This window comes from Dasypus novemcinctus, chromosome 10 (assembly GCF_030445035.2).
Source record: "Dasypus novemcinctus isolate mDasNov1 chromosome 10, mDasNov1.1.hap2, whole genome shotgun sequence".
NCBI classification, from domain to species: domain Eukaryota; kingdom Metazoa; phylum Chordata; class Mammalia; order Cingulata; family Dasypodidae; genus Dasypus; species Dasypus novemcinctus.
Genome location: NC_080682.1, coordinates 73,339,375 through 73,354,596, shown reverse-complemented (window position 1 = coordinate 73,354,596; position 15,222 = coordinate 73,339,375). Strand labels below are relative to the sequence as shown.

The window sequence follows — 15,222 nt, the reverse complement described above, 5'->3', positions numbered from 1 at the left end:
CTCCAGTTTTTATTTTAAAGAAGTAAGTAATAGCAGCTAGAATGGTGAAAAGGACCAAAATTCAAGGTACCACCAAACTGGTGGTAAGCAGATGATTTTTTTTTTTTTTTTTGCCTCCAGAATCTGCAACTGTACTCTAGATAGCCTGAAACCCAGAAGAGGGCACCAGCACAGAGAGAAGGAAGTCCAGGAGGAGTCTCTAATTCTAGCTTGAGTAAGGAAAAAGGGTCTCTTAATGCCCAGAGAGAGAATGGGAAATACCCTTTTTCTTTTTTCTTTCCATTCTCTCATTTCCCAGGCCCCAGAGATCCCCAGTGGGTACCTGCAGGCACCTCAAACTCTGAGGGACAGTTGGTAAGCAAATAGGCATGGCTGTGTTCCAATTTTTTTTTTTTTTCTTTAAGGGGGAAAAAAAAGCCTGCCTCCTAAAAGCCTTCCAAAGAATAAAACTCCAGACCCAGATTGCTTCTCTGTCATAGTCTTCCAATCACTTAAAGAAATAACACCAATTCTACATAGTCTTTTCCAGAAAAGAGAAGGGAAGGGAACTAATTTTGAGGCCAGGATCACCTTGATATCAAAACTAGACAAAAACAGTAAAATAAAATTAAACCAGAGATCAATGTCCCCCATGAATATAGATCCAAAATTTCTCAACAAAATATTAGCAAATTGAATCCATCAATATATAAAAAGAATAATACACCATGACCAACTGGGATTTATTCCAGGAATGCAAGGCTGATTTGTTATTTCAATATCATTTAATGTGCCCCACCATATTAACAATCTAAAGAAAAACCACATGGTCACATCAGTGAATACAGAAAATGCATTTGACAAAATTCAACATTCAGTCATGATAAATACTTCAAAGCAAGCTAGAAATAAAAGAGCATTTCCTCAACCCGATAAAAGGCATCCACACAAAATCTACAACTAGTATCACATTTCATGGGGAAGGACTGAATGCTTTCCCCATAAGTTTGAGACAAGGGAAGGATGTCCACTTTCACCACTCATATTCCATTGTAATACAAGTCTTAACCAGTGCAATTAGAAACAAAAAGAAGTCAAAGACATACAGATTGGAAAGGAAGAAATAAGACTGTTATTTTCAGATAACATGATCACATACATAGAAAATTCTAAATAATCTACAAATAAAGATATAGAACTAATAAGTGAATTTTGCAGGGTCTAGAATACAAAGTCAAAATGTAGAAATCAGTTATATTTCAACACACTAGCAATGAATAATTGGATTTGAAAATTTTAAATGCAATATGATTTACAATAACATTAAGAAACCTTAAAACCTTAGGGATAAAATCAACAAAACGTGTAAAACCTTTGCATTTAAAACAACAGAACATTGCTAAAAGATTAAGATTAAAGATTTAAGAGAAATACTTTGTGAACTTGAACAGTTGATACTGTTAAGGTGTTCCTTCTCCCAGATTTCATCTATTAATTCAATGCAATCTCAGAGTCCCAGTTTTGTAGAAATTCACAGGTTGATTCTAAAATGTATATAGAATGCAAAAGACCTGGAGTACCCAAAACAATTTTGAGAAAGAGCTATATTGGAATCCTTATGTTGCATGATTTCTAAACCTAATAAAAGCTACATTAATCCAAATAGTATAGTATTGGCATAGTAGTAGACATACAGATCAATATAACAAGTAGAGAATCCAGAAATAGACCTACATTATATGGTCAATTAAATTTTTATAAGGGCCAATATAATTCAAGTGAAAAAGGGTAGTGTTTTCAACAAACGGTATTAGAACAACTAAATATTCGTATGGGGAAATAAGGACTCTAAATACAAGAACTAGCTCTAAAATGATCTTGGGCCCAAATATAAAAGTTAAAGCTATAAAACTTCTAAAAGATAATATGAGATTATCTTTGAGATCTTAGGGTAGACAGAATTTTTTTGAAACTGGCTTTCAAAATTCATCAAACAACACACTTAAAATGTATATATTGTTGTATGTAAAGTAAACCTCTTTTTTTTTTTTTTAAACTTTACTGGATAGTCAATATCTCCAGCCTAAAATCAAATTCCTCACTATATTTTGGGGATTAAATCATGTCCTTCACAAAAGGTGTGTTCAAGTCCCAACCCCTGGTCCTGTGGAGATGAACCCATTTGTAAATAGGACCTTTGAAGATGTTATTAGTTACGGTGTGCCCAAACTGAAGGAGGGTGGACCTTAATCCACAATGGCTGCAGTCCTTATATGCAAAGGAAAATTGGGCATGGAAGAAGTCACAGAGAGCAGCCAGTAACTGGAAATCAGCGGGACCCAGAAGAGAAAGGGGAAGGTGCTGCCATGTGATGGAAAAGCCAGGGACCAAGGATGCTCGTAGCCATCCTCAGAGTACTACATTGTTCAGGAAGAAAGCATTGCCATATTGCTGCCTTGGCTTTGGACTTCTAGCCTCAAAACTATGAGCCATTAAATTCCCATTGTTTAAGTCAACCCATTGTATGGTATGTTTTAGCAACCAAGAAACCAAAACACCATGGCCCATTACAATCTGATAATCATTTTTCATCCTTACTCCACTGTAGCAGTTTGATATGGTTATGAATTCCAAAAATAGATACTGGATTATGTTTGTAATTTGGTCTGTACCTAGGCGTAATTAAGTTATAATTAGTCCCCTGGGTGGGGACTCACAGATAAAAGACATGGCAAAGGACAGAGTTGAGGGTTTCTAATGTTGGAGTTTGATGCTGAAGTCTTAAGCTGGAGCCCCAGGAAGTCAGCAGAGGAAAGAGAAGCAAGCCCCCGGAAGAGAGGACCTGAGCCAGGAAAAGAAGAGGAATAGAGACAGCTCCTTAGACATGGCAGAAACCCCAGGAAGAGAGACAGAGCCATTCATCTGATAGTCTACAGCTGACCTTGTGGAGAGAGTCAAACTCTTAGAGAGCCTCATAGTCTACAGCTGAACTTGTGGAGAAAACAGAGGAGCTGAGCCCAGAGGAACTCAAGAAGCCTGAACCCTCACAGATTACAGCAGCCATCTTGCTCTAACATATGAAAACAGACTTTGGTGAGGGAAGTAACTTATGCTTCATGGCCTGGTAACCGTAAGCTGCTACCCCAAATACCCTTTATAAAAGCCAACAGGCTTCTGGTATTTTGTATCAGCACCCCTTTGGCTGACTAATACATCCACCCTGCCACATCCTCAGATAAACTTGTCATATAGTCCACCTATACAGACTGCTCATTTTTAGCTAACTTTCCTACCCTTACTTGCTTCTTGCCTTTGTCCAAGATATGCTTCAACCTAGACTGTTGTTTTTGACTTCTCTCACTTAATAAATTTGAGTTGACCCTTTATGATCCAGGTAGCTCCTGTAAATCTTTCTTCATTGTCCTCAGAGAATTAATTGCTTCCGTTTTTATTCTCCCAAATCAATTCATGAATACATCTTCATTATAATAGCACAGTGTTCTATGATAAAAGATTCCCATAGATGAGTTCTTTGCTTGTCTCAGTCTTTTTTTTTTATGTTTCTCATTTAAATGTATTGATACATATAAATTTTTTCTTGAATCATACAATATGTTACACAATATATTTGGTTCATACCAACACAATCATACAGTATTTGTCCTTTTGCATCTGGCTTGCTTCGCTCAACATAATGTCCTCCAGGTTCATCCATGTTTTACGACTTCATTTCTTCTTATAGCTGCATAATATTTCATTGTGTGTATATACTACAGTTTGTTTAGCCATTTGTCTGTTGATGGACCCCTGGGTTGTTTCCAGCTTTTTGGCAATCATGAATAATGTCACTGTGAATATTGGTGAGCAGTTCTTTTCACTGCTCTCAGTTCTTCTGGGTATATACCCAGTAGTGGTATTGCAGGGTCATGTGGCAAATCTATATTCAAATTCTTTAGGAACTGCCAAACAGTCCTCCACAGTGCCTGTGCCATTCTGCATTCCCACCAAGGGTGGATAAGTGTTCCTATCTCACCACATCCTCTCCAACACTTGTAGTTCTCTGTCTTTTTAATAGTGGCCATTTTGATAGATACGAAATGATATCTCACTGTAGTTTTGATTTTCATTTCCTTAATCATTAGTGATATTGAGCATTTCTTTATGTGTTTTTTGCCATTTGTATTTCTTTTTTTTGACAAATGTCTATTCAAGTCTTTTGCCCATTTTTTAATTGGGTCATTTGTCTTTTTTAGTGTTGAGTTGTAATAACTTTTTATGTTTTCTGGATATTAAACCCTTATCTGACATGTGATTTCCAAGTATTTTCTCCCATTGAGTTGGCTGCCTTTTCACCCTTTTGACAAAGTCCTGGGAGGTGCAAAAGTGTTTAATTTTGAGGAGGTCACGTTTATCTATTTTGTTGTTTGGTGTGCTTTGGGTGTAAGGCGCAAGAAACCACCACCTACTACAAGGTCTTGAAGATGTTTTCCTACATTTTCTTATAGTAGTTTTATGGTCCTGGCTTTTATATTTAGGTCTTTAATCCATTTTGAGTTTATTCTTATACAGGGAGTGAGATAGGGATCCTCTTTCATTCTTTTAGCTATAGATATCCAGTTGTCCCAGCACCATTTGTTGAAAAGACTGTTTTGTCCTGTTAACATTGTCTTCGTAGGTTTATCAAAAACCAGTTGACTGTAGAGGTGAGGGTTTATTTCTGGGTTCTCAATTCTGTTCCACTGATCAATGTGTTCTCAGTCCTTTTTGGTCTGATGTGTTTGATATATTATAAATACTCTGTTAATAAGTGTAGTGCTCTGCATTAAGTCATTAAATCTAATTTGCTGTCATCACTGTGGGTGACACCATGCCAGGCGCACTTAGCAAGTTGCTATATTTTGTCCCATTTTGCCGACTCTAGTGTTCTCAGAAATCCCATTGCACTATTATACTTGAGCAGGTTTATGTTCAAATATATCTTGGCATGATTGAAAAGAGTTCTCTGTAGTTGGATTTAGCTAAACTAAAAGTAGTTTTTGACTCAATATGCTATGATTTTTTTTAGATAAAATTAAATAAAGCCTAGTCAAATCAGAAATATTTACTATGTAAAGCTTCTCTCGTGCTCAGAAGGTAATGTATTTTTTAATAAATGAAATTTGTAAACATACCTAAACACAGTTATTCTACCTAGATTGTGTGTGTATTAATGTCTTCAGTAATAGTAAATCTCCTACTCTTGAGGGTAGACTTGATTTTTACAGAGCAGCTTAAAGTTAGTGGGAATAGAGAGCTTCTCAGACTAAATACATTTGAGTAAAAGCAAAATGGAACTATAAAATAATGAGCCTAAGGAATCAGATGTGGCTCAAGCAATTGGGCTCCCAGGGTTCAATTCCTATGGCCTCCTGGTGAAGGCAAGCTGGCCTGTGTGACAAGCTGGCCTGAGCAGAATGCTGGCACAAAAAGATGACACAATAAAAAGAGACACAGAGGAGAGACAATAAGAGACACAGCAGACAAGGGAGCTGAGGTGGCGCTAGAAATTGAGCCCCTCTTTTCCACTCCAGAAGGCCCCAGGATCAGTTCTCAGTGCCACCTAAAGAGAAGACAAGCAGGGAAGCACACATGACCCAACTGATAGAGAGTCCATCTACCATATGGAGCGTCCAGGGTTCAATTCCCAGGGCCTCCTGACCCATGTGGTGAGCTGGCCCACACGCAGTCCTGCGGCACTCAAGGAGTGCCATGCTACTCAGGGGCATCTCCGTGTAAGGGTGCCCCACGCGCAAGGAATGCACCCCGCAAGGAGAGCCACCCTGCATGAAAAGAGCATAGCCCGCGTGGGAGTGGCACCGCACACAAGGAGAGATGATGCAACAAAAAAGAGACGCAGTTTCCCAGTGCCACTGGATAATGCAAGTGGACACAGAAGAACACAACACAGCAAATGGACACAGAGAGCAGACAATGGGGGAAAGGGGAGAGAAATAAATAAATCTTAGAAAGAAGAGAAGAGAGAAGACAAGCAGACACAGAAGAATGCACAGCAAATGGGCACAGAGAGCAGGAGGGGAGAGGGGGTGTAAATAAATAAATCTTAAAAAAATAATAATAATGAGCCTAGTAATTTGATTCACAACTTCCAAAAGAAGTGCTCCAGGGGAGCAGATGTAACTCAGTGATTGAGTGCCTGCTTCCCATATATGAGTTCCTAGGTTCAATCCCCAATACCTCCTAAAAATAAAAATAATAAATAAAACAAGTGCTCTAAACATTTGAGCACGTCAACATTTTTAGAATAAGGGATCAGCCTCACAGAATGAATATTTTAAAAGAGTGAACACTTTAAAATTTTAACTCAGGTATGTATATATTTTTCCCTTCTAAAAATAATGATATTTTATTGTACTGACTCACATAGCAGGGGGTTTGTTTTTTGATGTCCTGGGACCGGGGATTGAACCTGGGACCTCATAGATATTGGAGGCAGTGCTTAACCACTGAGCTACACTGGCGCCCCCGAGTTAGTTTGTTTTGTTTTGTTTTGTATTTCCCTGAGTTGGTTTTTTTGTTTATTTTTTTTGTTTTTAGGAGGTACCAGGGACAAAGCCGGGATCTCGTAAGTGGGAAACAGGCACACAGTCACTTGAGCTATATGCGCTCCCTATTATATAGCAGTTTTTACTTTAAACATTCAGATTATCTTCATGTGATTTGATGTTGTAAGTATGACTGAGGTCAGGCTGTTTTTTTCTCCGCTACATATACATTTAAGCTTTGTGTTATACTGAAGCTTTTTCATATTGTAGACAATCTTTTTTTTTTCTTTTAGCTCTGAGCTTTAATAATGATAATGAGTATGGTTTTTTTTTCTTATGAGGAGATGCAATTCATTACTATAGAACAAATTTATTTTTAAAAGTAGACTATAACAGGATTGAAATGATCAATTTTTTTCTTCATTCAAGTGCAGCACTGCTTTGTGGTGCACTAATAGCCATCTGCCTATGCTAAAAACAATGTGATATAGCTCAGCTCCATAGAGAATGTCCTTTGCGTCTCTCATCACAGTACACATGCTTGAAAACATCAGTCATTTTATATCTATTTGACACCGATTAATTACTCTGATCAATTCTGGTAGTACAGCCACTGCCTGGGCATATTAGTCAGGTTTGAGCAATTGAAGGGGCTTCAGCAATGTGAATTACGTATTCATTACTGTGACCCTTCATTCTATTTAATTGACTTAAATGAGTATGTGTACTCTCTTCTCCGAAATTAAGATATGTATTTATATTTCATTTTAAGACATGAAAATAGCAGTGTCAGCTTATACATATATGTAAGGCAATTAATGTTGACTTTTTAAAAAGTCAGATGTTTTGTTAATTTTATAGATGCTTAAAATTGTCTTTCAGGAAAATTTAACAGAGGTATCCATTACTAGTTCTTCTTGACATGGAATCTATTTCTAAATTGAGGAATACATAGAACCTCTGATAGGTATATCCTTTGAACCTAAAGTGAAAAACTTGATAATGTCCTTTTCAAGCACCATGGTACATTTCAGTTTTTACCCTTACATTAAGGATTGAATAGAACGTTTTTCTGTTCATTGTAAGCAAAGCAACTTAGACTTCTAAGGCAGCTTAAGTCAAACAGCATCAGGTATTAGAGAAAATGCTCTAAAAGAAGTATTTGCACCAGTACTTCATTTACATCAAGAAGAAAACCACTAAGGTAAATGAGCAAGAGAGATTTTTCTTTTAGGTGATGTCTAAACATTTGTCATAACCATTAGCACTGACAGTCATTGAAATCCAAATAAAAATAATCAGATTGTTTTATCTAAATAAAAAAGATATTTTTGTTGGTGAAGATGGCAAGAATATAAGACTGGAATATAATTCTCATTGTGTACAAAGATTTACCAAGGAATCCCACTTATGACAGTCTATCCTAAGGAATCAATTCAGAATTCAGACATTTGAAAAATCTTTATTATTCTAAGAAATGAAATTAACATTGTTTTAATTTGCTTTTATTTCTTTAAATGTCTTGTTTCATAGAATTTTTTTTCATTATTGTATAGTGAAATTTGTCAATCATTTCCTTTTGGTTTCTGGCATTAGTTTCATCTCTAATGGCATTGAGTATCTTTTCATATGTTTATTGGCCATTTGTATATCGTTTTTTGAGGTTTGTGCTAAAAATTGAGCAAAATATGTTACTACTGGGTTATAAGACTTCTTTATATATATATGTGGATATAAGTTATTTGATAGAGGCGTTGCTAATATTTTTATCCCAATTCCTGACTTGTGTCTTCATTTTCTTAACATATTTTGAATAGGAATTTTTAATGAATTCTGATGAAGTCCAAATGACATAACAATATTAGGTCTTAACATCCACAAACATACCATTTCCTTAGATCATCTTTAATGTTTCAGTGTTTTGTAGTCTGTGACTAGACCTAGCACACATACATTGTTACATTATCTCTTAAGTATTTAATGCCTTTTGATGTTATTGTAAATGATACTGTCATTTTTTATTTCAATTTCTTATTCTTCATGGTCCTGATTGTAGATCCAAGTTCCTTGTTGCTATCATTTTCCTCCTGCCTGAAAAGCTTCAACATTTCTTGTAGTGCAGATATGCAGGAAATGAATTCCTCTGCTTTTGTTTTTCTGAAAAATCTCTATTTCATCTTCATTTTTTAAAGAATTTTGCTGTTATCAAATTCTTAATAGGTTTTTTCCTTTCATCACTTCAGAGATGTCATTGTACTGTCTTCTGGCCTGCATTGTTTCTGATAAAAAGTTTGAGATCATTCTTTCCTCTCCCTGAATGTAGTGTCATTTTTCTTTTGGCTATTTTAAAATTTTTTCTCTTTTCTTATTTTTTCCTGGTTTTCAAAAGTTAAGATGTGCCTTGATGTGGTTTTGTTATTGTTGCAGATATGTTCATTCAGCTTAAAGTTTGTTGAATTTCTTCTATATGTTAATTTACAGTTTATGAAATTTTGCATATTTTGATCATTATTTCTTTGTACATGTTTTCTGTCCTCAACTTTCTTGCTTCTTTCTCGATTTTCCAGTTACGCTTAATGCTGGATTATGGACTGATTTCTTTGAGGGTTTGTGTGGTTTTTTTGATTGGTTAGTTGGTTTTTGGCCCTATTTTTCTCTGGTTTTGTTTGATTCATTTCTAGTGCTATTTGTTCAGATTTACTGGGGTTTTTTTTCTCCTACAGTGTCTAATCTGTTAATTTTTTGTTTGTTTTGTTTTGTTTTTTTCTAATCTGTTATTAAGCTTTCTAGTGCATTTTTTTCAGTTCAGATATTCTTCAGCTCTAGAAGTTCCATTTGGTTCTACTTTATTTTTATCTATTTTTCTTCTCATGATCATGTTTTCTCTTGATCTCTTTCTATTAAACTGATTTTTCTTCTGGTACTTGGACTCAATTTGCTGCACTTTTGTGTAACTGGTGATTTTTAATTGGATGGCACATATTATAAATCTTATGTTGCTGAATGTTTGGATGTTATTTATCTTCATTTACAGAGTGTTGAAGTTTGTTTGGGCAGGAAGTTAAGTTACTTACAGATTACCTTGATCCTTATAAAGCTTGCTTTAAGCTTTTTAAGAGAGGGTTTAGAGTAGCCTTCACTGTCAATATATTTTACCTTTAATGCTAAAGCATTATCTGTCTGGTATCACTACTAAATATCCTAAGTGTTCAACAAGTTCCTTCTACTCTGGCTCCATGGATTTCAGACATTTCCCAGCTCTCTGTGAGCTCTGGGAATTGTTCAGCTAATTGTTCCCTAGGAGTTATTCTTTGTCCAGAATTGTGGAGTTTCGTACTACACGTGGCACAGATTAGTAGTTAGCCAAAGCCACAGGAGAATTCAGTGCAGATTTCTGGAGCTATTTCTCTGAAAAATTAACTTTTTCTTTCTTTTCCCCAATACTGTATCTATACTTTTATTTCTGTTTCTTGTATATTACATTGGAAAGAACTTTATCAAGAATTATATTAAATAATACAGTGATAATGGTATCCTTGCTATGTTCTCACTTAAATCTAAATGCTGTATTTGCCTTTCAAGTATCATGTTTACTCTCAGATTTTGGTAAAAATTCTCTCAAAAAAGAGTAACATCTTTTTTATTCTTATAGTAAGATGGGTTTTTTTGGTTATTTTAATGAATAGGTGTTTATGTTTACTAAAGGTCATTTATCATTTGTAATTTGAGCATGTGTATGTCCTACAATCTAGCAGTTCACATCCTAGAGGAATTTATGTAGTATGGACACCAAGAGACATATATACAAATAGTCATAGCAGCATCATTTGTAATTAAAAAAAAAAACAGCTACAGTTCAATGGAAGAATGGGTAAATACTCATTTCTTAAGACAGTTTTACACTATACAACTATGAACATGAATGAACTGTAGCTACTTGCTTCAACATAGATTAATCCCATCAAAATTGAATGAAATAAGCAAACCACAGAAGAAAATATGAAATACAATATTTGTAAGGTTTTCAGACATACAAAAATTAAGCAATATATTTTCACTTCATACATTTGTATAAAGTGAAACTGTTATGAAAAGGTAATGGTGAATAAAAAGTCAAAATTTTGACTATCCCTGGAGGGTTGAAAAAAAGGGATGTGATTAGAAGGACATAATAGGGGACACTTCAGTGGTATTGATACCCTTCTAAGCCTAAAGTTGGGTTTGTGGAGATCACTTTGGATCTCAAATATGCATTATGTATCTCTTCATATGAACTACTTTATAGCAGCAATGGAATTAAGTCGTTTATACTAAAACACATTGCTTTAAGTGATAAGGAACCAACAGTCACTAATTTGTAAAAATTGATAGTTATCGGGGAGCAGATGTGGCTCAAGCAGTTGAGCACCTGCCTCCCATATGGGAGGTCCTGGGTTTGATTTCCAGTGCCTCCTAAACTCCTAAAGAAGACAAACAACAAGAAGACATTAAGAAAAAAAAAAAGCAGACAACAAAAACAGGCAGGGAACAGATGTAGCTCAAGCAGTTGAGCATACACTTCCCACATGGGAGGTCCTGGGTTCTGTTTCTGTGCCTTCTAAGGAAGAAAAAACAGACAACAAGCAAAACACAATAAGTGCAAACAACAAGCAGACAATGAGCGAAAAAACATGAGCAAACAGATGAGGGAGGCTTGGGGGAATGGGGGCTGGAATTGATAGGTGTTGTCTTCTGTGTTGGTGATTCAGTATCAGTCATTTAAATCTAATAGTCTAGTTGTTAATGACTATTCTGTGTCGCTTACTCATAAAACAAGGTCATTTTATTATAAGTGGCTGCTTATTTCCAGTTTCAGTTTTAGCAAATGATAAATTTGGGATATGATTGTTGGTATAAATTAGAAGCTTTAAAATGTCATGATATTGCCTGCATTTTCAAAATGGAAACATCTCTTAATTGAAGATACTAATGACCTTTTATTTCTTCCCTGTAATGATGCCTTAATAGACAAGGAAACATACTAGGGTTATTAAAGAATAATATATAAATTTAAATGCTAATAAAATGCTTTTGTAAGTGACTAAATATTTTTACAAAAAAAGTGATAGGATAGTAAAATTTAGGGCATTTCATGTCCATCATAGCATAATTTAAACTATAATGATAATTTTTTCAGATAAAGATAGAGAAGAAAGCACTAGAGTATAGTGTTGAAGAACTTGGACTCATATTTCCACTAACTGGCAATATAATCTTGATCAAATTACTTAATCTTTCTGAACCTCAGATTATTTCTCATCTGCAAAGTAAGGAAAATGTACTTAATTCAGTGGGGTTTTTTGTGATCATTAAAGTGAGAGAAATCATGTAAAGGTCTTAGAATAGGGCTGGGTACAAATAAGTGTTAAATATTAGCAAATATTATCTTGTACAATTAACTCGAACTCTATAAAGTTTGTAGAATTATCTCACTGATAATTCTTGTCATGTAAGGCCATTGGTGAGCATGGTATGTAAAGTAGTTTGTTTTCTTAATAGTAAAGAGGAGGGAAACGGACTTTGGCCCAGTGGTTAGGGCGTCCGTCTACCATATGGTAGGTCCGCGGTTCAAACCCCGGGCCTCCTTGACCCGTGTGGAGCTGGCCATGCACAGCGCTGATGCGCGCAAGGAGTGCCGTGCCACGCAAGGGTGTCCCCCGCGTGGGGGAGCCCCACGCGCAAGGAGTGCGCCCGTGAGGAGAGCCGCCCAGCGTGAAAAGAAAGTGCAGCCTGCCCAGGAATGGCGCCGCCCACACTTCCCGTGCCGCTGACGACAACAGAAGCGGACAAAGAAACAAGACGCAGCAAACAGACACCAAGAACAGACAACCAGGGGAGGGGGGGAAATTAAATAAATAAATAAATCTTAAAAAAAAAAAAAAATAGTAAAGAGGAATAGGTCAATTGTAAAACTTAAAACCAAACATACATATTAACATATACAATTACACATAATATCATTGTTATGTTTTGCTCAGTAGAGTGCACCTTATGCTACTTTCTTCTATTACTCTGATTTCTTAATTTTGTATTAAACTATATGATTCTTTTTGCAGGGATATATAAATGTATCAATAATGTAATCTTTATACTCTGAAAATAAATATAATTATTATGTGGTTTGTTTTGCTTGTGCTATTTTACTACCTTACTGAAAAGTGTTTAGATTCATTATCCCTGTAGAGTATTTGCATTTTCTAAAAGAAATATATATTTTAGTACTTGGATTGTTTTGCATAGATTTCTGAATCAACCATTTCATATGGAGTCTCATTGTATCAATTCAGATTGTTAAACATACAATCAGGTGCTGTGTGATGTACTCTTAGTATCTAAAACTAGGAAAGATGATCAATAACAATATCTTTTTTTATTTCTAAATGGTTCTTGGTTAATAAATTTACACTTGGAAAAATTTAGATGAGAAATATGTATAATCAGAAAAGCACATAGTTCCATTTTAGAATAAAATAAAATTTGGAGGATACTTAATAAATCTTTAGGAAATCAGTCTTTGCCTTTAGACAGATAGTATTTTTGTGCTTACTGTGGAAGCTCAGTTTTCCATTTATATTGTCAGTACCTTAAAGACCAAGAACTTTACAATGTGCTTCTATAAAACATAAATTTATTCTGAGTTTTCCCTAATATAACTTTCAGTTCCTCAAATTGCCATACCCTGAAGGCTCTGTGTAAATGTCATTATATGTAAACTCATTAAACCTGCTTAACCCTGATTTTAGGCCTCAAATACTCCATTAATTCTTGCGAAGCCTTCCCTTTTACTGCCTTCCAACCATCCCCAGTCCTTACCCCCGGCACACTTTAGACCATGCCTTTGTGTAATTGTTGGTGTAACTATTTCTCTTCACTCTTGACCATGAACTCTGCGGGCAGGACTGTTCCCAGGACCCACTGTAGGGCCTCTTATTCAGGAGTTCAGTAAAACTGACCACCCCCACCCCCCAGCCCTGCATGACCTCTGTAGTTCTGCTCAGTCTTTCACAGGTGATGTAACATTTGTAACACTTGTGGTGTGTCCATTAGTTACTGCTTCACTCAGCAGTTAATGAAATAGCTCACAACACAACAAAAAGAAATACTGGTTAAACATTATTTACTTCTCTATTAGACTGTAGTCCTTTAATTCTTAAATGCATTTTTTTGCCTTCCTTTTATAGGTGAAGCCTTGAAAGGAAAGATCGCAGTTCATAAGAATAAGAAAGATCCACGTTCCCTAATTGTGAACCTCACATTGAATAATTCATCTCAAACTTACGGTCTCCAGTGAAAAGCCACCAAAGCACAACTCACTTGCAGTTTTTAATGTGGGGGTGGAGGTGGGTGGGCTGTGGGGGAAGAGGATTCTAGGGAGGGTAATTTTATATAAGTGCATGAACAGTGGATGCTTTATAGTCTCCTCAGTAAGTGGGAAACATGGCAGGAATTTGCTAGAATTCCTCTGAGGAAGAGTATCAACAGATCCCAGTGGCCTGCTTGTGTAATCAAATAAGAAGTCTGGTTAGCCAAATTGAACCAAGCACAACCCCTGTATGGAGTTTAGCTGTACTGTAAATCATTTCAATTGTCCTAAATTTGGAACAGACACTCTTTTGTTTTTAATAAGCTTCTTACTACAAATTTTAAACAGTAATAATTGATTAGCTATTTGGATAAATGTTTTACTAAACTTGTAACCATGCACAAGGCATTGTACATTTACTATAGATTTCCTCTGATGAAGAATAGTTTTTAGTTTGTGGTATTTGCCAAAATACTAGTATATGGTAGATTAAAAAATTGTATAAGGGATGAAAATATGGAAAAGGCAATATCACCCTTCTCCTACAAATCATTTTTGAAGACAGCTTTGTTGATTCTATCTAGCATACCTGAATTCTCATTTTGTAACTTTTTCCTTCTGTGAATATTCTTTAGCCATGCAGTTTTCTAGTACTGCCCAGGAAATCTAATTTCAATACATGTATCCTATATTTCATAAAAGTTTTAAAAGATCTAGATAAATATGTACTTATATAATATCTTTTTAAAACTGAATTTATGTGCAAAGGTTAAAGATGCAACTGTTAATATACTTATATCACTGTAAAGTTGTATTGCTTACAGTTATTGACAGTTTAAATTGCAGAATGAAAAATTTTCAATAAACTACAAAACCGCCAACCATTTGGCATTACCAGATATTTCAACATACTGAGCCTTTTGTTAAATCAGAAGCATTTTAAAAAGTCTCATAAAGGAATCTTTTAGGAAAACAAGAGTTTCAAGGAGGAGGTGAGTCACATGCATCTTTTAATGTCAACAGCTGGATCTTTGTCAAAACAAGACATATGCAAGGCAGCATAGCATACTGTTACTGAGAAGCATAAACTCTAGGGTCAGTGCCTGCATTCAAACCCAGCTCTACCTCTTACACTTGCTGAGTGATCTTAGTTCATTAACCTCCATGTGCCAGCACATTTCAAGTGCTCAGAACCATGCTTGTTTTGGTAAACAGAAATGTTTGGAACACAGCCACACGCATTCATTTACATATTGTCTACGGCTGCTTTCACAGTACCGCAGCAGAGTTGGCGGCAGCGATCATATGACCCATGCAGCTGAAAGTATTTACTCTCTGGGCCTTTACAGAAAAAGTTTC

General features: G+C 35.7%; 1 protein-coding gene across 2 annotated transcripts in view; it reads left to right on the top strand.

The window, feature by feature from the left end:
* PRMT3 (protein arginine methyltransferase 3) overlaps nt 1-14,762 on the top strand; it is a 155,330-nt gene extending 140,568 nt beyond the window's left edge. For both annotated transcript variants that reach the window (XM_012525660.4, XM_004459811.5), the window contains exon 16: nt 13,742-14,762. In XM_012525660.4, the coding sequence (XP_012381114.1) occupies nt 13,742-13,851 (110 nt within the window). In that variant the 3' untranslated portion in view covers nt 13,852-14,762. The remainder of the gene's footprint in view (nt 1-13,741) is intronic.
* Nucleotides 14,763-15,222: the final 460 nt, after the last annotated feature.